This window comes from Salvia hispanica, chromosome 3, assembly GCF_029641045.1.
Source record: "Salvia hispanica isolate PSC_SH4W2 chromosome 3, Shi_PSC_v1, whole genome shotgun sequence".
Lineage (NCBI taxonomy): Eukaryota > Viridiplantae > Streptophyta > Magnoliopsida > Lamiales > Lamiaceae > Salvia > Salvia hispanica.
The window spans coordinates 52,439,952-52,465,757 of record NC_142694.1 but is presented as its reverse complement, the minus strand read 5'-3'; the positions used below and the strand labels follow the sequence as shown (position 1 = coordinate 52,465,757).

The 25,806-nt window shown below is 31.4% G+C and overlaps 5 protein-coding genes across 5 annotated transcripts; 1 reads left to right on the top strand and 4 right to left on the bottom strand.

Moving 5' to 3' along the window:
• Positions 1–3: 3 nt before the first annotated feature.
• Positions 4–1,521, top strand: LOC148931055 (uncharacterized). The gene has a single exon (XM_089066697.1). It carries the CDS (start codon positions 4–6, stop codon positions 1,519–1,521), a length of 1,518 nt encoding a protein of 505 aa, XP_088922823.1.
• Positions 1,522–4,799: 3,278 nt separating this feature from the next.
• Positions 4,800–5,494, bottom strand: LOC125210343 (CASP-like protein 4D2). Its single transcript, XM_048109905.1, has 2 exons — positions 5,135–5,494; positions 4,800–5,042 (listed from the first exon to the last, which is right to left on the bottom strand). The coding sequence occupies exons 1-2, from the start codon at positions 5,492–5,494 to the stop codon at positions 4,800–4,802; spliced, it is 603 nt and encodes a 200-aa protein (XP_047965862.1).
• A 6,026-nt stretch (positions 5,495–11,520) lies between these two features.
• Positions 11,521–12,417, bottom strand: LOC125209059 (CASP-like protein 4D1). The gene is made up of 3 exons (XM_048108650.2): positions 12,179–12,417; positions 11,905–12,040; positions 11,521–11,827 (listed from the first exon to the last, which is right to left on the bottom strand). Exons 1-3 carry the CDS (start codon positions 12,370–12,372, stop codon positions 11,618–11,620), a joined length of 540 nt encoding a protein of 179 aa, XP_047964607.1. The 5' UTR covers positions 12,373–12,417; the 3' UTR covers positions 11,521–11,617.
• Positions 12,418–17,080: 4,663 nt separating this feature from the next.
• LOC125209446 (CASP-like protein 4D1) lies at positions 17,081–18,847 on the bottom strand. Its single transcript, XM_048109043.2, has 3 exons — positions 17,727–18,847; positions 17,525–17,654; positions 17,081–17,444 (listed from the first exon to the last, which is right to left on the bottom strand). Exons 1-3 carry the CDS (start codon positions 17,912–17,914, stop codon positions 17,238–17,240), a joined length of 525 nt encoding a protein of 174 aa, XP_047965000.1. The 5' UTR covers positions 17,915–18,847; the 3' UTR covers positions 17,081–17,237.
• A 135-nt stretch (positions 18,848–18,982) lies between these two features.
• Positions 18,983–25,065, bottom strand: LOC125211325 (golgin family A protein (DUF1664)). The gene is made up of 11 exons (XM_048111058.2): positions 24,918–25,065; positions 24,018–24,151; positions 22,106–22,187; positions 21,260–21,330; positions 20,829–20,930; positions 20,648–20,737; positions 19,974–20,048; positions 19,844–19,876; positions 19,674–19,754; positions 19,489–19,548; positions 18,983–19,411 (listed from the first exon to the last, which is right to left on the bottom strand). The coding sequence occupies exons 1-11, from the start codon at positions 24,970–24,972 to the stop codon at positions 19,253–19,255; spliced, it is 942 nt and encodes a 313-aa protein (XP_047967015.1). The 5' UTR covers positions 24,973–25,065; the 3' UTR covers positions 18,983–19,252.
• Positions 25,066–25,806: the final 741 nt, after the last annotated feature.

Genomic DNA, 25,806 nt, shown 5'->3' with positions numbered 1-25,806 from the left:
ATAATGGAGGAGTTATCTTATGATAGAGAAGCTTTAGCTAAAGAGCATGCAGTTTATCTGTCTAAGTTTAATGCTGAACAACGTCATGTGTATAACTCTATAATCAGTTCAGTTGATTCAGGTATTGGAGAGACATTTTTTGTATATGGTTCAGGTGGGACTGGGAAAACTTTTCTGTGGTCGGCTTTGTCAGCTGCTATCCGTTCAAAGGGAGAAATTGTCTTGAATGTTGCGTCGAGTGGAATAGCATCGTTGTTGTTGCCTGGTGGAAGGACCGCTCATTCTCGGTTTAAAATTCCATTAAGTTTAAATGAAGATTCCTTTTGTAGTATTAACCAAGGAAGTCCACTTGCTGAACTTATCATCAGGACTAAACTTATTATTTGGGATGAAGCTCCAATGATGCATAAGCATTGTTTTGAAGCTTTGGATAGAACTCTTCGTGATCTGAAGCGTTCCTCAACAGAAATGGATGAAGGGTCACAAAAACTTTTTGGAGGTATAACAGTTGTTTTTGGTGGTGATTTTCGTCAAATCTTACCAGTTATTCCTAGAGGTGGTAGACAAGATGTTGTTAATGCTACTATTAATTCATCGTATATATGGGATCATTGCAAGGTGTTGAGGTTAACAAAAAACATGAGATTGTTGAATGCTGATTCTGATATTCACATTTCAAAATTAAGAGAATTTTGTGAATGGCTGATAGGTGTTGGTGATGGTGTTATTGGTGATTGTACTGATGGATGTGGACAAGTTGTTATTCCGACAGATTTGTTGTTGGAATGTAATGGTGATCCTTTGCGGAGTATTGTTTCTTCAACTTATCCAACATACGAACAAAATGTTGAGGATGTGTCTTATTTAGAAGATCGAGCTATATTAGCACCGACTTTAGAAGTTGTTGAAATGATAAATCAGTATATGATGGCTCAAAGTGGTTTGGAGGATCGAATTTATCTAAGTGCTGATAGTGCAGTGCAATGTAGTGCACGTTCTGGTATTTTAGATGAGATTCATACTCCAGAATTGTTGAATGGGATACGATGTTCTGGTATTCCAAATCATGAATTACATCTCAAGATAGGCACTCCAGTGATGTTGTTGAGAAATATTGATCATAATGTTGGATTGTGTAATGGTACTAGGTTGGTTATTACTAGACTTGGAAATTATGTTTTGGAAGCAAAAGTTCTTACAGGTTGTTGTGCTGGAGATTTTGTTTTGGTGCCTCGATTATGCCTAATCCCTTCTGATATCAGGTTGCCTTTCAAGTTTCAACGACGGCAATTCCCATTGATTGTATCTTATGCGATGACCATTAATAAGAGTCAGGGGCAATCCTTATCCCATGTTGGTTTATTTTTGAAGAAACCAGTTTTTAGCCATGGTCAACTTTATGTGGCTATTTCAAGGGTTACAAGTCGTAAGGGTTTGAAAATTTTAGTATGTGGAAATGAAGATGAACATTGTGATGTTACTGACAATGTAGTGTACAAAGAAGTTTTCCGCAATGTATAATGTATTTTATATTTTATTCACTGTAATGACCTATGTATATTTTACAAAGAAAAGTCTTCCTGTGTTCTTTCTGTTTTGTGTAGCAATCTTTAGGTTCTGTTTTGTTATCTAGCTTCAAGTCTCTCAGTTTAAATATATTTTTCATCTCATTAAATTGAATATTCTAAAATTTTATAACATTGTAAAACAAATGGTTATCATAAACTCAAAGTTATGTACTAACGCAATTGATAGAAAAAGTTTGTCAGCAGCGCAACGCGCGGGGGATGACTAGTATATTTTGAAAGATATAGAGAGAGGGAGGGAGAGAGAAGGGGGGAGAGGGAGAGAACTTACTTGTAGGTAAACCGCTCTTTTAGGTTTTTTCCCTTAAAGTCTATCGACGAACAATATCTAGTCTATAGCGCCTCATATAAGGGCATTCACAATAGTGGGTATCCGACCATGTCGAACGAAACCACTCTCCAATAAGTTGTTTTGCTAATTTTTTGCCAATAATAATTTATATTAGAATATGCCATCAATAAATTGATTAAGAAATTAATTAAATACTATAAAAATATGAGATCCATTAATAGTTAAGAAAATGAATTACGAATTGTAATGTTGTTTCTTAAATAAAAAATATGGTAAAAAAATGTAATGAGATCCATAAATGATTTAAAAATGCTTTTGTGAATAACCTACGCTAATACAAGAAGATAACAAAGATCAACAATTCAAGACATAATGGAATGCATGTTGGATCGATCACAAGAGATGGAGTCAAAATGTTTAAAGATGTATTCAAAAATTACTCAAGAGGATGATTGGATATGATTATTTGAGTAGCCCAAAGTTGTAATAATTTAATTATATGCAAGTGGATCACAGGTTAAAAGAAGATGCTCCATATATGATGTTTGGTGAAAATCAAAACCCAAAGATATTAGGGCATCACAAAAAATTTAAAAATTGACTTATTGGAAGCTTTCAAGTTGTGTTGGTAATAACTTGTTTTCCTAATTAGAAGAATAAATGGATAAAAATATGGAGTATAATTGATTATGATATTTTTTCCTCTTAGAAATTAAGATTTCCTTTAAATTTTAATTTTCTTATATTTTAATAATATTTTTTTAATATAAATACCTCATTTAGATGAAAGAAGATAAATATTTCTCAATAATATCTTTTTTGTGTCATGTCTAACTTTGATCCATGGTTATTATTTAGTTTGAATGTTTACTTATAAAAAAAACGATCTATATTTATCTTGAATGTATACTTAATTACAAATACAATCTAAATTTATCTATGCTCTTCGTTTCATAGCTTTAACTAAAATGCGATCAACGGACACTACTATATAATATATTCCCATAGAAAAGCAGAATTGACAGTAAGTTAAAATAATAATACATCACAAATCGATATTGTTAATTAAAAATTATAAAGGCAAAAGTATTTTGTGTGAGTGGGACGGAATTTTAACTCGAGCTATAAATGAATAATGAAGATAAAAGGGAAGTGATTAATGGCCAAGTAATTACCAATCTCAAATTAAAATTAAATTTTAATTATTAGATTAGAAGATCTAGTGGTTGAAATAATGTCACGTCACTACGTGATTATATTTTTAATTATGAAAATTAATAAATAAAATTAGAGGGTATTAATGTCAATTCCCTCTCATTAAAATCATCTTAAAACTTTAAATTTACGTAACTCTCTTGATTTAAATTATATTTTCGCAAAAAATATATCAAATTAAAGATAATTTTATAAGGATTCCAACGAGATCTCAATTGCATATGTTCCGACGACGTTCGAATCATGATGAGATTTGATATTTTTTATTTTAGTTTTCGTAAATGTTGATAATCAGATTTTTATCAACAAATACATTAAAAAATTTCAATAAAACCATGTAAAATTCTCAATAAAACCATGCAAAAATCTCAATAAATATGTGTTGATATTTTCTTGTACTAGTATTGATATTCTTATGTCATATTGTTGATATTTGTAATACACTATGAGGGTGTTCGGTTGCCAAGATTAAATCCCATGATTAATTATGTATCATATTTGGTTCATAAGATTGAACCCTACAACTTAATTTTAGATGGATAGTCTCACGATAATTAGTCATAGTCTCCCCCCTCCAACTAAAATAATTCCACAATTTAATCCTAGATGGATAGTCTTATGATTATTAGTCATGGCAACCGAACGCCACCTATGTTGATATAAAAAAACATTCACGAAAATTATCATATGATAACATAATGACGATATTACCTTTTTGTTGCTATTTTGTCTACTATTTATTGAGATCCGTAAGATTTAATCTCATTCACTTATTTTAAAATCTAAGGTTGAAGATTTGGTCTTCATTTAAGATTAGGGTGTTATAAACATTAAAATGTGACCTTGATGATAAGTACTCCAATATATTTTTGTCATTATTATAAATTGAGCTAACTAAAGCCGATGAATGTCATCGAATACTACTAATTTATTTAATGTGAATGCGGTGCCGTTGTAGAAAAAGACAATGCTAACAAATGAACTTCCAATAAAACATGTCAACTTTTGTTGGCCATAAATTTTAACTAGAACCCTTATGTAAAACATATATAAATATATGTTAAATTCGGATTTAAAAAATTCACCACGCAATTAAAATTGAATAATTTGAAAATTTTGAACTATTTTTATTTCATGCGTTTTCAGCTAGTGGGTTGGTCAAAAAAGAGGGAATTCCTTATTCTGTTGTAGTCGATCGATGTTTTTAAATGGGCTCTCTTCACAGAGGTTACGGGGCTTTTGGGCTGGTACAAGTTAAGAGAAGGGACCCTATTGAGAATACATCTGTTAAATATAGAGTGAAAAAGATATATACTATAGAACCTAAACTAATAAATTTATAATTATGTTGTTGTTACTGAAAAACAAAGAAGATAATCTCAAAATGAGAAATCGAAAAAAGAAAAAGAAAAAGAAAAAGGAGATGAAGATGACAATTAATTGATATAACAATTAAATATTAATGTCGAATGACCAAATCTTGAATGATTTGATCACGTACTACAACAATCAATTTCTAGATTTTTTTTTATAATTTATAAATTAGTACTAATAGTTTATTTTTGTGGAAAGAAATATTTATATGTCTTATTTTTTTTCTAAAAGTCATCAATAATGAATCTCTATTTACTCTCTTATGACTTGAATACATGTAACTGGACAGAAAATGGTCGTTAAGAATTAGGAATTAAGTACATTGTTAAAAGCTAAGTGGTCTTGTTCATAAGAGCCAAGGATGAGAGAAGTGATGAAATTCCAATGGTAAAGAGAGCAATGAGGAGGAATATATTTGGAAAATAAGCCTTGTTAAAAAAAGAATCGAATTTGAGGACGTTTGAGGCAAATGAGGTTGTGTCAAGTGTATCCTCCAATTCATGAACCTTCGTCTTCAACTTCAGCGTCGCAGCAAATGCAGCACCCACACCCGTTGCTACTAATATCACAACCACCTATCACATTTAATTTATACACCATTAATTAAATAGTAGTACTACAAAATTTATGTGATGTAATTAATTAAAACTATGTACAATTAATTCACCTTATCAGCAAGGAACTCGTAGAAGAGATTTTTGGGATTGGTGACATGGAATGTGCCTGATTTGAGTTGCTTGAATGAATAACGCAGGCGATAAATGGTGTAGGATGATGCTGTCGCGGCACTACTCAAAGCGTACTTGTAGGCGTGAACGTCGTTGAGGTTGAAAAGGAAGGTGGAGTTGTTGAGTGTGATGGTGGTGGAATTGGAACTTATGAGGCTGATTGAAAATATGAGGGAAAATAATGTGATGATCCGAACAATCATCGCTATTCTAGCCCTCGATAGGAGTGGTGGTGGCGTTGGAGCGGCTTCAGGTGGTTGAGCGGCCTCGTCCGCGGTTGGGACCGTTACACGAGCCATATTTGCTTATTAAATTACACTGATCACTGATCATATGTACTATGTAATTGTGCCAATTAGTACTCCCTCCGTCACAGATAATTCAGGTCACTTTGACCGGACCCGGATTTTAGGAATTGTAATGAAAAGTAGGTTGAAAAAGTTAGTGGAATGTGGTCCTACCTCTATATAGTTTTATAATAAAATGTGAGTAGGAATGAGTTAGTGGAATATGAGGTCCACTATAAAAAATAGTAAAAGTGTAATGAGACAAATTATGTGGGATGGACCGAAATGGAAAACTGGGACGAATTATCCGGGACGGAGGGAGTACTATGTGCCAATTACACCGTATTTGATGATATCGTATCAATCTTTAGAGACCCGACAATATTATTTTAGATGGACTGTGAAACTAATTTCTATAATTTTTTTGTTTGTTTGTTTAAAATGCATTTAAAAAATTAAAACTATAGACAAGATGAGTGGCATTTCAAACTTCAGGTAAAGTAATGCTAAAAAATTTAATCCGACCTTACAAGCTATTGATGAGATAAGTAATGATCACAAATTGTGATATACTTCCTCCGTCTCATAAAAGATGTCACACTTTTCTTTATAGTTTGTCCAATAAAAGATGTCATATTTTTATTTTTGAAAAAAATTCTCTCTCACATGAAAATAAAAATTATATTTTCTCTCTTCATTTAACACGCAATACAAAACTTCCTAAAATCCCGTGACATCCCTCAAGTGTGACATTTTTTGTGGGACGGAGAAAGTAGTATATTCCAACCTCCGGATGAGATGATGCCGGAAGTGTGACATTCAAAAATCAAATGTGATCATTCAAAGTACAGATAATGATCTAGTAGCCATAAAATTAATGGTAAAAGAACGCAGGGAAAAGAAAAGGAATTGTCAAACATTTGAAGATTTTAATATGAGAATAATTGCATATATGGGCACTGTAAAGTTTAAATACCACAAATTTACCCTTACAAACAAATAAATAGGCAAATTACAATCAAATATTCAAATTGTATTTTTTAGATTACATTTTTTTAAAAACAAATCATATATTCGATTTGATATTCGCGAATACCGTAACGAATACCGATCGAGTAGCTAAAAACATTTGTAACATATCAGTGTATCACTGAGTCAAATATGCACTACCTTTAAAAAAAATGCATATTTTACTACTATTGGTGCATCCCCTAGTAGTACTAGTAGTATTAAATAAGTATGAAAAACAAGAGCGCCTAATAAGTGTGTTATTTTCTGCCGCGCCCACTTATATATGACCAAATTAAGTTATTTACATAGGAATTAATTAATTGAAAACCACAGTTTTTGACTTTTTTCACGCATCATTAGTTACGAATGAAAGCAATGTTTACTGGTTCACGGTTCAACTGGTCTAACCGGTCCAATCACTGGTCGGACTGTTTTACTATAACATATATAATTAAATATATTATATAAATACTCAAATATATTTATATATAATAAAATGTAGTTTTGATCAAATTCATATAATAAAATGTAGTTTTTGATCAAATTTAGTGAATAATAAAATCTTATTAAGCTTAATTGAGGATAAGTATAATTAAATTTTAGTGAAATAAAAATAAAATTGTATAAATATATACCTAATATATTAAAGAGGGAACTTCTTTTTTGGTCCACGAACTTTGCCAAAGTATCATTTTAGGTCCGTGAACTTTGAAAATATCATTTGAGGTCCATCAACTATGGGATAATATCATTTGAAGTACTCTTTTACTATTTACAAATTTTTCTGGACGAAAATACCCTCAATACCTTAAAGGATATATATTTTTAATAAACTTATCATATACTCATATTTTTTATAAATATCTTTACAATATATTTTTGACGATTTTTCAAAATATAATTTGACCTTCAATATTATCACTTAATTTTGTGACATGCAAGTTAAATTGTTTCTTCAATTATTTATATTAAAGAATTTTAAAATTGAATATAGAACTTCTTTAATAATATAAAAATTGAATAAGGATTATTTCTTGCATGTCACAATATTAAGTGATAATATTGAAGGTCAAATTATATTTAGAAAATTCATCAAAAATATATAGTAAAGATATTTATAAAAAATATGAGTATATCATAAGTTTATTAAAAATATATACCCTTAAAAATATTGAGGGTATCTTCGTCCAAAAAACTTGTAAAATGTAAAAGAGTACTTCAAATGATATTATCCCATAGTTAATGGACCTCAAATGATATTTTCAAAGTTCACGGACCTAAAATGATACTTTGGCAAAGTTCGTGGACCAAAAATGATGTTCCCTCTATATTAAAACTTATATTTAATTAAATATATGTATGACAATATTCAAATTTAGTGTGATAAACTACTATCAAAGTTTATTAGATAACAAGTATAAATAATATATTTTATTTACAATTAATCACAATTAATAATTTATAAAAATAATAATAAATTATAGAATGAATGAAAATTTATTTATTCATTATAAGAATAACTAAAGTTATTATTATGTCACAACAATTGAAGTGGTGGAGTGGTAATGGAGTTGGTCTTGCATACATGAGGTCTATGGTTCGAATCTCATTGAACTCAATTTTAGAAAAAAATTGCTAAAAATCATGAAAAACGGTTCAACCGGTTGGCAATTCCCGGTCGAACCAGCCGGTTCATCCGATTCAAAATGGCCCAACCTCCTGACGGTTTTATATGGTGAACCGAACCGGCATGAGAACCGGTTCGCGGCCGATCCAAACTGTTTTTTAAAACACTGAATAAAAGTGTCCAAATCAGTAGTTACCAAGATAAAGCGACAAAATGGACAAGTACGCGTTAAGCGTCTTTATCGATTTGAAGTTAATCTTATCTTTAGTTACCTTTATCGATTTGAAGTTAATCTTATCTTTAGTTATGAGTTAGGCCCAACTTTTAAAAGTTAAGCCATCCACATCCCTATCTCTTATTAATCTCTTAACCATCTCATTTCTTCACTATTTATAGACCCAACTGTACTTTTCACTTCATCTCTTAACTAAGAGACAATACTTGCATCCCTCTCCATGTATTAACCATCTCATCCCTTAACTATTCATTCAATTTCATTTTTTATTTTTATTTCCAACATATTCAATTAATAAAAACACACTTTATTAAATAAAAGAAAATTACAATTTAAAATCCTAAAAAAATAAAAAAGACATAATTTAAAATACTAGAAATTAAAAATTGCACACTTAAATTCAAAATCTCAAAACTCAAATAAAAAAAAATGGAGGCAAAGAAACAGAAGAAGGAGTTCTCTAGTGAGGATCATCTAATTTGTGAGAAGAATAATGTTTTGAGATGAAGAATGTAGAGTGTTTGAGGGAGAATAGAGAGTTTTTTTTTATGGTGGATAATTTGTAGGAATGATTTGATATTTATAGAAGTGATTGGAGGCATAAAAAAAATTGAAAAAAAAATAAAAAATTTGAAAAAAAATAAAAAATTTGAAAAAAATTGGCTATTAACGGCTAGTATAATTTTTGGGATTTTTTTTAATATTTATTTTAATTTTTGAATTTAAACAAAAAAAAAACAATTTTAACGGATATAAACGACGCCCACTCGCCGGCCGGCGAGTGGGCGTCCCAGACGAATTGGAGAGCGCCACGTCGCCACGAGACAGCTCGCGAACATCCTCTTCTGGAAGAGATAAGAGACGAGATATTGACGAGATCGAGACATCGACGAGATGTGTTGCGGATGCCCTTAACAATAGGGGTGCTTAAACGGTCCTCTGGTTCTCGGTTAATCGGAATCGAAACTGTAACCGGCCGGTTAATTGAGGAACCAGAACAGGAAAATCCGGTTCCGGTACCGATTCTAACTTTTAAATAAAACCGGTTCCGGTACCGATTCCAACATTTTAAATAAAACCGGTTCCGAAACCGACTGGTTTCTAAACGGGAACCGGATTATAATTCAATTTTATTTTTTATAATTTAATGTACAAATAATCTAATTTAATTGAATTAATTTTGAATTAAAGTAAAATAATTTGAAACATTGAGTGATTTTTAGATTTAAATAGAGTTAGATTTGCAAGCTGTGTTTTTTGAAGTATTTAAAATGTTTAAATCGTGATACTTTGAATCTACAATTATTTCCCTAATTCATTTTTTATGAACTAACCACAACGAGTAGGACATCATAAGTTTATTTTTAATTTCCAAAAGAACTTATACAAATACAATATCATTTCATATGATAGAAATTTAACTTTATAAAAAATTTATGTAACAATCATTTAACATACGATTTTAACCTATTTGTGAATAATTTATTAACTGTTCTGTTATAAACCAAAAAGTCACAACAAGATCAATTAATATTGGATATTCCAATGAATATTTGTGTAGCCAAAAAAGGTAAAATGAAATTCAATTTTAAAACTCATTTCTTTTATAAAATTGCTAAAGTTTGGAACTCCCATTTTTGTATTAAAAAATTGCTAACATAAACTAGTTCGACCTACTACACTTGGCATCACTCTTATCCATATATGAATATTATTGTATTGTTAGTTTGTATTTTTTGTGTATTTATTTGAATTTTTAGGTATTATTTGTTATATTTTTAGATGTTGGATTATTATTTTTTTAGTATTGAACTATTTAAAATTATAAATAAATTCTGATTAAAATTACAAATCGATTCCGATTCGGAACCAGAATCGACCGGTTCTTAACCGGCCGGTTCCGGTTCCGGTTCTAGGATTTATGAAAATTTAAAATCAATTAACCGATCTGGTTAGAACCGCAACCGGCCGAATAAGCAGACCTACTTAACAATAAAACCAAATGATAATTGTACATATATAGTATTTAGACCTATTCAAAATTTTGTGCTGGATCGATAGTTAAGATGTAAATATTCAGGTAGAGTTAAAATCAAAATTGATAAATAAATTAGAGACTTACAGTCTGTTGATATGCAAGTTAAAAAAAAAAGAATTTCAAGAAAATAGCTTGAAGTAACTAATTTATGGTAATGAATAATACTCCTGACTTTCAATATTAAAATTATCAACACAAAGACATAATTATATCAATACAACATGTAAATTTAAATATCAACACAAAAACATAAGTTTATCAACACAAGAATATTGATAAATTTATGTCCTTGTGTTGATATTTTTAACATACAAAATTGATATTAGTTATTAGTTATTACTATAAATTAGTTAGTATTTGATCACACTCCGAAGACTATATATTCAAAAAGTCAAGTATACGGTGTGTAAGTGCAATTTAAATTTTGGTTTATACTAGTATCTTGATACTCCCTCTGTCCCATAATAGATCACACATTTAGATATCGACACGAGATTTTAGGAGATGTTGTTTTTTATGTTGAATAAAGAGAGAAAATAGTGTATATTTATATTAACGAGCATGAGAGAGAACTATTTCTAAAAAAAGGAAATATGACATCTTTTGTGGACAAACTAAAAAGGAAAGTGTGACATCTATTATGGAACGGGGTGAGTATTAATTTATGCATATTTTTTTTTTCAAATTTGACACACATTAATGAAAAAAGATTTGTTTAAAGAGTAAATGCCAAAATTGATCCTGAACATATGTTTATTGAACGATTTTGGTCATAAACATTATCTTTTGAATTTTTGGATCTCAAACATTTCAACTCGGATCACAATCCGTCCAAAGTTAACTTTTCCATCAATTTTTAACGGTCAACGTTTTTAATCCCGATTTTGACCAAATTAAACTGTTAAATATGATTACTAACTCCCTAATGATATCAAAAGTTACTCTATTAATTTACGATCCGTGAGTTGCATCAAATTTGACCTTTTTGTTGACGATCTTTCGTATTATTGTATATTGCTTGGTGTTTGTAATTGATCTATCGAATCACCTCTTAATCGTAAAAGAGGTCTTAGATAGTGAACCCCAGTCCCAGTGGTTGTTTTAGCAAAAAAAAAAAGTCGTTAACGTTTTATTGTAAATATGTTTCATTCGAGAAATGATGAATATATAGATATGCTTGCATAATAGTAGTAGAAGTTTGTGATACACAATATAGGGCGATGGTTAAAAGTGTGATCTTAATTTGTTGGATAGAGCGATGGATGAATGAACAGATGAAATCCAGCATGCAATGCTTCCAACAAGAAGAAATGTCGCCGCAATATATGAGACCGATAAGAAACTCTCCACCTGAGCCTTCCAAATACATCTCTTCACATCCATCGTCGTTCCAAACACCGCCCCCGCCGCCGTTGTTACCACCAACGCCACAACCTAGCAATACCAAAATTACTCATTCAACTTAGTTATTCCTCTAAAAAAACTACTACTCCCTATTAGTAATGTTGTACCTTGTCCACATAGAAATCGAACTTAAGGAAGGCGTAGCTATTTATGAGATGCTTCTTCCTCATCATGTAGTGTATCGAGAATGGAACTTGAAGCACCGTGTAACCGAGTCCAATCAACGCTACCCAGAAACCGTACCTGAATAATATTTCAAGCCATTTTTTAAACTTAAATCAAAGCCGTTCTAACAAATAAACAAGATCGATTTACTCTAGGCAAAACAAAAATAAAAATAAAAATGATGTGTGTGTGTGTGAGAGAGAGAGAGAGAGAGACTTATAAGAGCGAAAAAACTTGTATGTGTAGACATAGCCAGTGTCAATCTTGGCATCATTGGTCTGAAAAACTGCAATTGCTACTATGAAAGAAATCATGGCAGCAATTCTTGCACTCAACTTCGTAATTGCAAACCTTGAACCCTTTTCTGCAGACTCACCATTGTTATGGTCTTGAGCTTGAGGATAAGACATTAATTAATGGGAGTATATCTCAACTACTACAATTTTCTTTGCTGATTCACTCACGTAGCTATGTGTGCGCATTATACTTATATAGAAAGGATCAATGTTTTAAAAATCGGATCGGCGAAGCTAATGGTTCATGGTTCAACTGGTCGGACCGGTCCAACCACTGGTCGGGCCGTTTTACCATAGCATATATAATTAAATATGTACTCATATAAGAGCATCCACTATAGGAGAGTCGCGGCTCGTGGCTCTCCCATGGCCCAGCCGCGGCTCCCTATAGTGGGATTCATGGGCATTTGTGGCGGGGGGTCGCCTACGAGAGCGCCACTTGCGTGGCCTGGCCGCGGCTCCACCTATTTACAATTTTTTAAATTTTTTTTTTATTCATTCTATAAATATACCCATTTTTTTCAATTTTGTACACCATTCCAATCTCTACTCTTTCCAATTTATCTCCAATTCTACTTTGGAGAAATGAGTTCCGACGATGAGTTTCAACAATTGCTCGATAGGGAGTTCGATGAACTCGTTGTATAATTTTACCCCTTTCTATAATACAACGAAGATTTGGTTTTAATTTTATTTTTTATTAAATTATGCATTTTTTTTAATTATTATAGTCCAATAACTTTTATTGTTGTAGAATTAAAATATAAACAAAGTGAAAAAAAATAAATTATTTGGTGGCTTGGCCCGGCCAACTATAGTGGACACTCTAAATACATCCAATTTTTTATATAATTAAATGTAGTTCTAATCAAATTATATATATATATATATATATATATATATATATATATATATATATATATAGGGGATATAGGGGGTGTTATATTGCTAACTATTTAAATTGCTAACTCTACTAACTCATCAATATAGTGTATTAAAAATGTCAACACATAATATCAGCACACTATATTGAAGTTCAATAAAATTATGTATTGACATTTTAATGTCATCGTGTTACCATTTTTAATACACTGCATTGATGAGTTAGCAAGTTAGCAACTTAAAAAAGTTAGCAATTGATCACACCCCTATATATATATATATATATTATATATATATATATATATATATATATATATTACTCCCTCCGTACACAAAAAATAAACCTCCGTACACAAAAAATAAACTCATTTTGTCATTTTGGGATGTCCACAAAAAATAGTCTCATTTTTAAAAATAGAAAGTTTATCTCTCATACTTTTCCCACTTTTTGTTCCCTCTCTAAAACTTTACTCACTTTTTCTCTCTATCTCTCTCACTTTACCTATTTTTTCTCCTCTTCTCTCTTACTCTACCAATTTCTCATTAAAACTCGTGTCGTCCACAAATGAGACTATTTTTTGTGGAAGGAGGGAGTATAATTTAGTGAATTATAAAATATTATTAAACTTATTGAGGATAAGTATAATTAAATTTTATTGAAATATAAATGTATACCTAATATGTTATAAATTATATTAATTAAATATATATATGACAATATCCGAATTTAGTATGATAAATTACTATTAAAGTTTATTAAATAACAAATACTATAATTAACACATTTTATTTACAGTTAAATCATAATTAATTAATTAATTTATAAAAATAATAATTAATCATAGAATGAATAAAAATTTATTCATTGATATAAGAATAATTAAAGTTATTGTTTATAACAAAAATTGAAGTGGTGGAGTGGTAATGGAGTTGGACATACATACATGAGGTCTATGGTTCAAATCCCATTGGATTCAAATTTTGAAAAATATATTGAAACCGGACCGGAATGAGCACCGATTCACTTATGGAGTCACATGTGACTAATACATATCATCATCTTCTTCTATAAGGATTATGGAAACACATAGCACCGGTTCACTTAAAACACTGGAAAGGATTATGGAAATTAAAGACACATTCTTCTTCTATAATTAATGATTGAAATATTCTCTAAGCTAGACTTTGAAATATTCTCTAGTCTAAATTACTTGCGCGTTAATATTAAAGACACTGGACAGGATTATGAAAAAACTGTTTATATGTGTGACTAATTCATATCATCATCTTCTTCTATTATTAATGATTGAAATATACTCTAAGCTAGACCACTAGACGCGTTAATATTAAGTGGCGGTGTCCCACACATCTCACAAAAATTAATTATACAGACAAGCATCGATATGATTGGAGGGAAATGGAATAAACACCAATTCTTTTGTTATTACTAATATGTTCTCCTCCGTGCCAATAATCTCTATAGTAACATCGCAAATTTTAGTAGTAAAAAAGTAATTAAAAAAATGGATTATTATAAATAAATATAAGATCAATGAGATGGTATGTTTAAATATTGGTAGTGGATGAGATATGTTTAAATATTTTTGTAAATTGTATGTATCAAATTGAGAACATTATTTGAAAGAAATCGAATTTAATGAGACGGCCGGTTTGCCGTTGACGATTAGTGCAACGTAAATACATCACCATCTGGCAAACGCTAATGGACGCAACTGTACAAAAAACAATAAATTAGTTAATTAAGTTAGTCATACCATTTGCTTCAGTAAAATCTCAAACGGTATAAAATTAAGTAACTACCATAATTCATAAATTGTGATTCATTTCTTATGAATAGCATCAGTAAAGACAAATGAAAACCAATACGGCCCCTCATGGAGCTGTATTTTGATTTGTTTAGACGGTTTAATCGAATATTATACTAAGATATACATGTTTTGATTTATACTTGTTTATTCACATGTTTAAAGTTAGAGAGGAATATTAAGCAAATTGTCAGAAAAATCATTAGATATGCTTAAATTTTAGTCAATTTCATAATTTTAAACTCGAATTTGGAGAAAATCATATTTGGTGTAGTAGCCAAAAAATGACTTCGATAAAACGTTCAGCCACTTAACAACATTGTTTTATAGGAGTTCTATATTAAAATAAATCGCCAAAAAACCATGAATTTTTTGCCGGTCCTACAAGTTTCAAAATTTTCTTCTAACATAATGACTTATATTTCTGCAATTATCTCACGACAAAAGATTATATAGCCTACGTGTCTTAAATGATTGACATAATATATTTGTGTATAAATTATAACGATGCGAATGACTAGGTTGCTCAATGGTATGTTGTTTTAGTGGGTAAATTTTTTTAAAAAAATATATTGCTCAAACTGTACTAAATGAATCATTCAATTATAAGTTCGAATGAAAAAAAAAATGATGAAGAAATTGTTTAAATAGACCAGTCCAATGGTTTTTATAATTTTGCAGAATTAAACAACTTTTGGTCGAATACATATCATATAGAACAAGAGACTGATTTTCACAAGAAGCCATACAATTAATTAATTGTACACCTCATTGCATGTGACAAAATGGTTAGGTCAAAAAATACTACTATTCCACTACAATTTAAACCAATCAATCGTATATACCGTACGCAATAATATATATTGCTTACCTCGATATATTGTAACGTTACAACACATTTCCAACCAGAAAAGGTGTATCGATTTTATCGTTTTGAACATTCTGTTCCGTTGCAACAACATTTTCCTTTACATAAAATTTAATGTAATGGTGAAGGCGCAAAATAACCCCTTGATATAATTGAAAGAAAATTTTGAAGCAAGAAAAGTAACTGTATATAACAATAATAATAATAATAATAATAATAATAATAATAATAATAATAATAATAATTATAATAATAAAGTTAAATTTTCATAAAATGCTCATTAAAATTATACTATATCTGTTCATAAAGCAATTAGTTTAAATAGTGGATAATACTAGTTTCAATATAAAATTGATAAAATAAATAAAATTAGAGAAATAATCAGTTGAAATCTTGTTAGTGAAAAAAGTGATTAATCTGATCATAAAATACATTAAGTAAATAGAAAAAAAAAACATAACAAATTTTCATGGAAAAAATAGTACATGTATCTAGCTAAATGTGTATTATAATGGCAATATCATCACATTAATTATGCATATATTTTACATGTCCAATAATTATTGAACACGGTTCAAGCTGACTCGGTCTGAATCAAGTTGACTCGGTCTGCACAAATCTAATTAGAGAATAATAGAATATGTACTGCATGGCATTTATGTGAGTTTATTTACAAGAACAATTTCTAACAAATTATTACTCCTATATTAATAAATTTTATGATTTAAACTTCATCGAATCTCAATTTTGATCGTATTTTTATCAATGGCTCAAATTAACTACAAGAATTTGAATGTTCGGACTACTTTGAATTACTATAAAAAAATTAAAGGTTCTGTAGTTGTTTGCAATTTTACAAATCATTCAAAAATGACATTCGGTATATTATATGATCGAATATTGATTCAATGAAATAATAAACCCAATACAACAGTTTCTTAAAGAATTGGCACAATATTTTGGCATAGTATATGAATTAAGGCGCGATAATATTATGCTAAATATGATGTTAATTATATTATTGATATATAACTATAATTAATCTGATGTGGGTAATTACTTCGTTATAAATAAGGCCATTTGAGAGATGAGATTCAAATAGTACTACTAATTGGACTTGGTTGACTGAGACTATGCAGACACTGAGACACAGACACGGCAAGATTCAAAGAATAAACTTAGGATGTTAAAGAGCCACCGAAGGCCATTTGAGAGATGAGTAGATAAATTAAGTGGTATTCCCAATAAATTCAGATTTTGCATACCATCTTTGATGCCTATGAATCATCAAACTGTTGTTTTATTATAATTTTTAAACCAATCAAAATTTTAGCTCTAATAATGTTAATATTAATCATTATATGGAGTAGTATAATACGATGTTGTTTCGCTGTCTTAAATCCTCAAATAGTGTTAGTGAGGGCAAGCGAAGAATGAATGGAAGAAGAGAGGCTGGAAATGCATCCAACAACAGCAAATGCTGCAGCCACATACCCCACACTCACAAAATCTTGCTTCTTCGAATTATACTCATTCCATTCCACCCTCTTCAAATCCACCGTCGCGCAGAATGCTGCTCCACCTCCCGTTGCTACCACCACCGTCGTCATCTGATCATATACATTCACACAAATCACTATGATGAAATTGATAGTATATACTACTACTAAACTATTGATTACGTATATACCTTATCCACGTAGAAGCAGAACTTAAGCAGTGTAATATAGCTATTAATGAGACGTTGCTTGGTGAGAATGTAGTGCATTGTGCAAAGGAAATTTGCTGCAATCCCAAACAAAGCTACATAAAACATGTACCTGCATATGAATTATGAAAAGTAAGATGAATTGAAGAGGATAAATTAAATGCAGACTAGTGTTAGTACTTACTTGTAACTGTAAGAGAAAACATGTTTGTAAGTAAAGACGTAGCCGCGGACCAAGGTGGCCTCGTTGGTCAGAAGAACTGCAATGGAGGCTGTGAGAGAAGCCGTCGTCACAGCTCTAGCTGTCACAACCGCTGCTGAAAACTTGCCACACTTAATCTCAGCCGTCTCAACGTCTTGATTTTTCGACATTTAATTAATATTGTTTGATGATGATGATCTTATCTATATATATCTTCTTTGCTTGCTAGCTACTACAATAATTGAACCGCCTATATATAAACAAATAACCGCACTAGTATGAATTTTGCAGATTGTGGAACCCATTGGCCTTTATTAGTAGTTCTTTCCTTTGGTAAATATTGCTGGCAACTAAGAATTTTCGATCAAACAAGCTGCAGTATACACAATGAAATAATTTATTCAAATCAGTTAGGACAAGCGAGTAGTGATCTTCAATTCGATAGTAACTAAGGCAACAACTAATATGAAAAGATGGATTACAGCCTAGCGAATGGGAGAACAAAATGTTCAACGCGGCAATACTTATGTTATGTGTCATCATGTTCTCGGATTTTGTCACATATATACAATACTACTGTTCATGAATACAAACTCATCCCACGTCGGGAGTCTGAGGGAAGTTGAAACTCCTTTTAGGAGTGACCCAAAAACAAATCCGTGCGGGCTAGAGGATCGAAGTGGACAATATCAACCTACTGTTGAAGCACACATCGACATACATTTATACATATACGTAGAAAAGACTATCTATGACTATATAATAGTATATGACATTTCACTTTTTAATTTGAAAAATCAACTTTATTTATGTTTCTTCTTTTCTTTTTCTTTTTAAAAATTCTAAAATCAACTTATTTATGTTTATTTATTTATTCATTTTTCAATCATATTTTATTTATTTCTAATTTTAAATTATGTGTTTTTTTATAATAAATTATGTCTTTTAATTATGTACTACTATTATAAAATTTTGTAATTTTAAAATCTTGTATTTTTAGTTGCTTCATGAAATTTTTATTTTTTATCTTATTCATAAATCTTACTGCATAGTATATATAACCAGGAACAATGATTGCAATTCTCCGAATCCTTGTAATAAAACAAGCAAGACAGATTTGTTAAAAGAATTTCAAATCCTTCAACCAAAAATACAAAGCATTAGCATCAACAACAACGTCAAGCCTTATGGTCATGTCTTCATGTTTTACTGAGAAGATTCATCATTCAACGCTAGTATTTCAGGGCAAGGGCAACCACTGCGTAAAGTCTTTTATTATTTAATTGTCATAGTCAATAACACAATCCATATTCACAAGCAAATTTTAAAGAATAAATCACACAAATAAGTGATGTTATGCCAGCTGAAGCATTGGCCAAAAATACCAATCACTAATTTCTTTTAGGCAGCGAAACGAAACGGCCACTAGCTCAATTCATCACAAAATCAATTCATGACCAACACCTGGGGGTATGATGTCCGGAGAGAAGAGGTGTGAATCATGAACCTTAGCTCACAAACGATAGACCAACAGGATAAGACCGGTGGATCCTCGTTTTGGTGGAATGGACCACCTTTCCGGCAGCAACATCTGTAGCATTTTTTCCAACTGAAGTTGTTTTCTGTAGCACACTTGATTCTTCAGTTCCTATGAAGAACTGAAGCCCCTGCATAGGGTTAGCATGCACATTTGTTAGCCAGATAAACTAAACCCCTGCAGTAGAGAAATATTCGTCTCACTCACCTTTGTGCGCTCGCTCTCTGGAATTATAGTTTTATTTTCAATTAGCTTTGCTCCAACATCCTGTCACATTATATTGTAGATCTTAGTCAGCAGAGTTGCATAAAGATTATTTCAGGCAAAGAGACTTTCTCGAACTTAAAAAATCGGATGACAAACAAACATAGGAAAAGGTCAAGACTGCTAACCTGGATGACTTTAGAAGTCTGCCCATCTTTAATATTATCAGCCACTTGGCATAGATACCATAAACCAGAATTTGTCATATCCTGTCCACTGTGCATATCAACAGGCCATCCCAACCAAGCTGGAAACTCTTATTTATAAAGTGACATAAAATCAAAAGTTACGAATTTACCTGCTTGCTTTCAAGTAGATCAAGTTTTCCTTCCTACAAGTTGGGAAACGGGGTAGTCCAACACATAATTAGTCCGATCATCTCATCTTAAAAGCTAAAATGATGTAGTCAAGAAACTATAATTACTTACCAAGCCAGTTACCATCTCATGGATCAAGCCAATGTCACACCCTATCTGGTTAAGATTGGATCTCACATCAGATACCTACAGCATAAGCAAAGTATTAGAGATTGTAGACCTTATCTGGTGGAATTATCTGCCCATAACTATCATTAACAAATTCAGCTGGTGAAAGAAACAATATCAAGAAAGTATAAACCATATCGACAATGAAGAAGTGCATTCCTGATAGGGTATGAGTATATCCATGTAGAAGTTACCCAGTAGTGACATATGGAATTAATTAACTGAGTCAAGCAGTAATGAGAGATTGAAAATGGAAGTAGGACTAGTGAAGTCCAAGTAATAACAAAGCTATACAAGAATCTCCTATTTCATTAGATGCCCTAGCCTTTCTGGACATTTTTTCTCTACTACCTAGGACGTGAGAAAATGAACAAGAAAAACAAAAGAAAATAGTTTCCACAACATTTTTTCCATACCACACTTAATAGTTTGATTCTTGAAGCTGATTGTGCATTAAGGTTAAAAGATTACATTGAAAGCTTCTCATCAATTCAGCACTAGCATCCTTAGCTCATTAATGGAAATTCATGAATATTGACGAACACTAAGTGATCTAAAACCCATAGCATTTTTATCCGAGTAAAAGTGTCAGCTAAGAGCGAAAAAAAGAAGCATACATCATTGGCGATAAGTTTGGAAATCTCCCTCTGCTCATCTACTTTCCAATCTAGGTTTTCCAGTCTCTTGGTTAAATGCCTCTTTGTTGCCTGCAAAGGTAGATACAAAAGGTTGTTAAGGAAACAATACATTTGGGGGGGATCGTAAAACATTCTATATATCTCCTCGTGATTTACTTACAGCCAATGCGTCAGTAACATTATCTAACTGCTTTGACACAGATGCAACAGCATTTGCCATATTATGCTTGGTAACATACATCATATCTGAGAATGACCATCCCTGCATCAAGAAAGAAGGTCAAAATATAAACAACAGACGAATCTTTAATCAACCTATAAAAAAGCCGATGATCAGGTTTACATTTCTGTCTTAGAAGCTATTCAGATGGTGTTTTTCCTTTAGCTATGCTTAAATTGTGAAGAACACTTACAAATTATTATTTTTTCTGTCATTCCTATAGTTATTTATTTACAGGGGGATAAAACTGAATGATGAAAAGTAAATCAATAACATAAAAGTACAAGCATAATCATGGCATATGGAAGAGTAACCCTTAATGAAGTAATCCAATAGGCTAAATGGGCTCAAGTGTCAATATTGAATCTTGCCTTCCACCACATGTAACAGTAGCCCATGGCACCCGCAGCTGCTGCAGGAAGTATATATGAAGCATAACTTGCTGTGGAACCAAAGAAAAAGTAATATTCTTAGCCATCAAATAAAACAAATGATGCTGAAAATGTAAGACCTAGTCAAGGTAGCCATTGTAATTTGTAACTAATGTCTATGAGAAAAGTCAACGTTTCTGCAGTATACTGTGTTCAATGGAGAGGAAATACAAAGTCCGTTGACTGAAATGTTCTTATTTGAATTTGAATCGGTAAATGCTCTGAAATTCCAATTAAATATTCCTCAGGTTTCCTGAGGTTTTATCAGTTTACGAGTAACTATTTCTCCTTACAAAGAGCATGAAGCTGCAGGCTGCTGAAAAATCCTGTGGTCTAGACCCTACACTTGATGAAGGTGACTTTCAACATAATTTCAGCACTCAGTTCTGTGCTTCTTGATAAAATATCTGAATAATAAATTTCATTAAGCATTTGAGAACCTGTTGTAGCTTAAGGACCAATCAATGGAGGTGGAGGTCCCAAATATTATGATCTTGCATGTCATCTAAATAGTAGCCTATGTTAGTGAGCAATGATTATTCCAAGCACTTTTTTCTATCCAAACCCTAAAATTTGGCTAGATAGTTCGTTACCTAAAAGAGAAATGTTACTTATATATACTTTGAAAACTATAACTTTTTCTTCTTTGGTTGGAGTTCGTGTAAAATGATTACCCAAAACATAACAAAGAAAACATTAATTTTTTAAGAGTATAGGGAAAAAAGAAAAGAGAGAAAAAAAAAAGAAAGAAAGAGTAGGAACTGAGTCGAAGAAAACCACACATACCAGATGATGATGTATTCCCATTAAAGATGGTAACTGGATTGGATAAACTCAAATCCTTGATCTCTTTAGCCAATTGACGAACCTGAAGGCAGACCATTAACAATTAAACAAAACTAATCTAAATGAAGTGTAGCATATTTTGAAGCATATAAATATCAAACAGGAAGTCATTCTGTGCAAGAGTAGTAACTGCAACAGATAAATTTTCATGTACTCCTATACAGCACGGGATTTTATGCAGTTTTGTTTTGTGAGTTGAGTAGATAAAGAAGAAAGTAGAGATAAAGATGCTTCCGTTGAGGGAAATGTGCCAATTAGACTGGGACATCCAAAAAAGAAAAATGTGTCACTAAGAAGTGGGACGGAGGGAGTATATTTACAATACAATATTCTATAATATGCTGGTAACTATAAGTCTATAAGTCATTCTTTACAAGATATCTATGGATCTAAGATAACCTCCACTAACCACACAAAAACAATAATACAAGGCTAGACATCTCTACTTCCCTTGTAAAAAATATCACCCAAGCATATATACACTTGTCTATTAAAAATGTATGAAGATATTTACTCTTTACTAATTGTTACATCACACTATAAGGGGATTCTCCAAGAACAACTTGACCCTGAAAGGAAAGAAATAAAACCAAACACGACATCAAATATTCCAACTCTTGTGCAGCTGAGGCCACAACTCTGTTGCGGTTTGCACAAAGCATTTCTATGTTGAAACATTCAAGGGATCATGGACCATGGCGAGGTCCTCTTCTAGAAGCCAATAACTTTGCACTTGGTTTAAAGTATATTTTCAAATAGAAGAGATCTTTAGAGACTAAGCGTCGTTGTCCGGGCTTGCCAAATATTTCCAGTTTTGAGCCCAAAATACACTGTCAGAAAGCTAGTTGGGGATCAGAAGTTTATTTACCACTGCTCTAGGGGCCATTTTGCAACTTTCCATTTATTTCTGTGTTTTAGGATTTTGGAGGCATAGACATGGTTTTCTGCATGGTGGACATTTTTCTTCTGAAGTGTACGTATTTTGATGCCCAAAAGAATCTGGTAATCGTATGTGATTCATCAGGTTTTGGAATTCAACAAACATGATATCTTTTGATTTGATAGCTTCCATTGCACTTAAAGAACATTGATTTGTTTATAATCTTTTGTATGTTCATCATTCAACTTTATAAAGTAAAGGAGTGAATACCTCCTAAATATCATAAGAAACGAAAAATTAAGTATTGGACATATTTTAGCCATATCTTTGTAAGCGACAGTGTCCAGAACTGCATATACTTGTTCAGCCAAAATCATCAACATACAACAAACCACACAGTCATCCAGGCATTATATGTTCTTAGTATAGGAAATCTGGATTCTTTGGCAAACTTTGATTACAGACTCCATATTGACATTTTTCTCCTAATAAGTAGCAATATACAGAAGTACGGTATTAGAGAGCTTTACCAATTGATCATTAATATGTAGTATGTTAGTTGTCTTTTGAGTAGGAGTACAAGCTTCTGAAAGGACTATACGTACAACTCTTGGAAAAAAATTTAAACATCGATGTGGCAAAGTTTGAACTTTAAGAAACTTCCTCAACTCCTGCCTACCCATGTTAAACCAAATTGAACTATGCAACCACAAATAATCAAATATCATGCAAATATTCTTTTCACTGTTCCTTGCAAGACATGGCTAAGCCCTAGGCATATAAGAAATCCATCAGATTGAATGTAAATTTTCAAGATCAGTAACAATGATGCTTTAGTATTCTTGAAAAACTATGCACCCAAGGCAGAACTGAGGGGTGCAGCATCAGCAAATATAATTCTTTTTTATTCTTATAAAATCTAGATTGATCAACAATGAATTGGACTGGGGAAGCACATAATGGATCCTATACCTGAGCAGCGAGAAGAGCAGCATCATATTTCCCAGGTGCCGTTTCAGCTTCATTTATCCTAGATATCAACTCCTGAAGTTGGGAAATCAATTCAGACAAATGTCCACTCCTCAAGATGACTGATCCAGTAACACCTGTTCATATACAAGTAATTTGTAAGACTTGTTACCCCATTTTTTTGAAATGTTCAGTGATCTTAAACTCTAAATACATCCAAACAACCATACACCAGACCAGATGAAAGATTATATTTTCATTTTTGGCTGATAAGTGCCATTATTCAAACACATGCTAATCTTTTTCATGATTAAGTCAAGCCAATATTAATCTAATGTCCTTATATTCAGAACCAATTACCATGCTGCCGTGATGTGTGGAGAACCACAGAATTTCTCAAGAATAATGAAGTTTCCAATAAGGTAGAATACCACGTAGCCAATTACATGTTTGATAAACTTCTAAGCTGAACTTGAGAGCCTGCACTGATGTTGTTAATAATAATTCCATTACTTCCATTTTCCGAGTTACAACCAAAGAAGGTAGTATCTTTTTGCTCTATAACCACTAATAGTCTATGGTTCCCAATTATTCAATCTCAAATATCACTCTGCTTATTTCCGAACTCCACCAAATGGCAGACAAAAGGGGATAAAAGGTTAATACTGATGATTTTGTTTAATAGGAGTATCTAGTACCAACGAGATATTGATCATCAAACAAATTTCAAGCACAAAGTCAATTGTAACCATCTGAATAGGATTCAATTATCAATTTTGAACTTTCACGCAATAAACCAATTCAATTTGATGATCCAAAGAAGAAATAAATAGAACCTAAGCAACCTAAAATTAAATTAAACTGCGCGCGCTAACGAAGTGATAGGAGAGAGGGAGAGAGAACCTGCGCCGACGAGGATGAGGACCTTAGAAGCAGCTACGCCCGTCTGCATCGCCATGGTTGAGTTTTACTTTACAGCAATTGTTCAACTTTCCTACACTATTTTTATTTTCTTTTTTCATCATATTCCTTTCTTTTTCCTTTTTTATCTGTGATTTTTTTTTCAGGCAAACCAACTTTCATCCGTTTATTAAATTAGCACCACCACTTTCTGTAAAATATGTATCAACCCCTGAATATTCTTAAAATTGCCCATATAGACCGGATTGCCTAAATTTTGTGGAGCAAAACAACATAAATATATACTCCAATCTCTCAAATTAGAAGATAAAAGTATAATAGTACTACACTATGATGGAATAAAAAAAAATTTCAAAAAGGAAAACGGTTCAACCACAACAAAATAAATAAGAGTAAGTATTTTGTTGGATGCAAATTGCTATTGATACAATTGTGTTGCACTTAGTATACAGTATGTTGTGAAACGCATTAGCAATTTAGAATATACTGCTTCAGATGGCCACATTCTTAATGACATAAATAAGTACATTATAAAAAGAAATATTTAATTAAATATTTTAATGAATAGAGAAAAGATATGAAATCATCTAAAAATAGAACATAATTATCTTGATTGGATTAATAAAAAAAAGAAAGAAAAAGAATAGTGATAATTTTGAATAAGACAGGAGTACTAATACTCCAGTAAATTTGCATTATTGTTTTATATTCTTAAAATAAAATGATTAGTTCAACATATTTAAAATAAAATGATAAATATATGTCTTAATTAATGTTAATAAAATCATTAAATATATAAAATAATTAACTTTAAAAATAAAAATTTAATGATAGTATATTTTTGAGCTAATCATTTTATTTTGGATTGATA

Bases quoted from the DNA above. Each gene is read 5' to 3' on its own strand.
- LOC125209059 (XM_048108650.2), bottom strand. From the start codon at position 12,372: ATGTCTTATCCTCAAGCTCAAGACCATAACAATGGTGAGTCTGCAGAA. The intron at 12,041-12,178 runs GTCTCTCTCTCT...AATATTATTCAG, and splicing joins AAGTTTTTTCGCTCTTATAA to GTACGGTTTCTGGGTAGCGT. The intron at 11,828-11,904 runs GTACAACATTAC...TGGTATTGCTAG, and splicing joins TCGATTTCTATGTGGACAAG to GTTGTGGCGTTGGTGGTAAC.
- LOC125210343 (XM_048109905.1), bottom strand. From the start codon at position 5,494: ATGGCTCGTGTAACGGTCCCAACCGCGGACGAGGCCGCTCAACCACCT. The intron at 5,043-5,134 runs GTGAATTAATTG...TAAATGTGATAG, and splicing joins ACGAGTTCCTTGCTGATAAG to GTGGTTGTGATATTAGTAGC.
- LOC125211325 (XM_048111058.2), bottom strand. From the start codon at position 24,972: ATGGCGATGCAGACGGGCGTAGCTGCTTCTAAGGTCCTCATCCTCGTC. The intron at 20,931-21,259 runs GCAAGATTCAAT...TTCTTGATGCAG, and splicing joins ACTGTTACATGTGGTGGAAG to GGATGGTCATTCTCAGATAT. The intron at 19,755-19,843 runs GTAAATTCGTAA...CACAGTGGACAG, and splicing joins ATCTACTTGAAAGCAAGCAG to GATATGACAAATTCTGGTTT.
- LOC148931055 (XM_089066697.1), top strand. From the start codon at position 4: ATGGAGGAGTTATCTTATGATAGAGAAGCTTTAGCTAAAGAGCATGCA.
- LOC125209446 (XM_048109043.2), bottom strand. From the start codon at position 17,914: ATGTCGAAAAATCAAGACGTTGAGACGGCTGAGATTAAGTGTGGCAAG. The intron at 17,655-17,726 runs GTAAGTACTAAC...ATTCATATGCAG, and splicing joins GTTTTCTCTTACAGTTACAA to GTACATGTTTTATGTAGCTT. The intron at 17,445-17,524 runs GTATATACGTAA...GTATATGATCAG, and splicing joins TCTGCTTCTACGTGGATAAG to ATGACGACGGTGGTGGTAGC.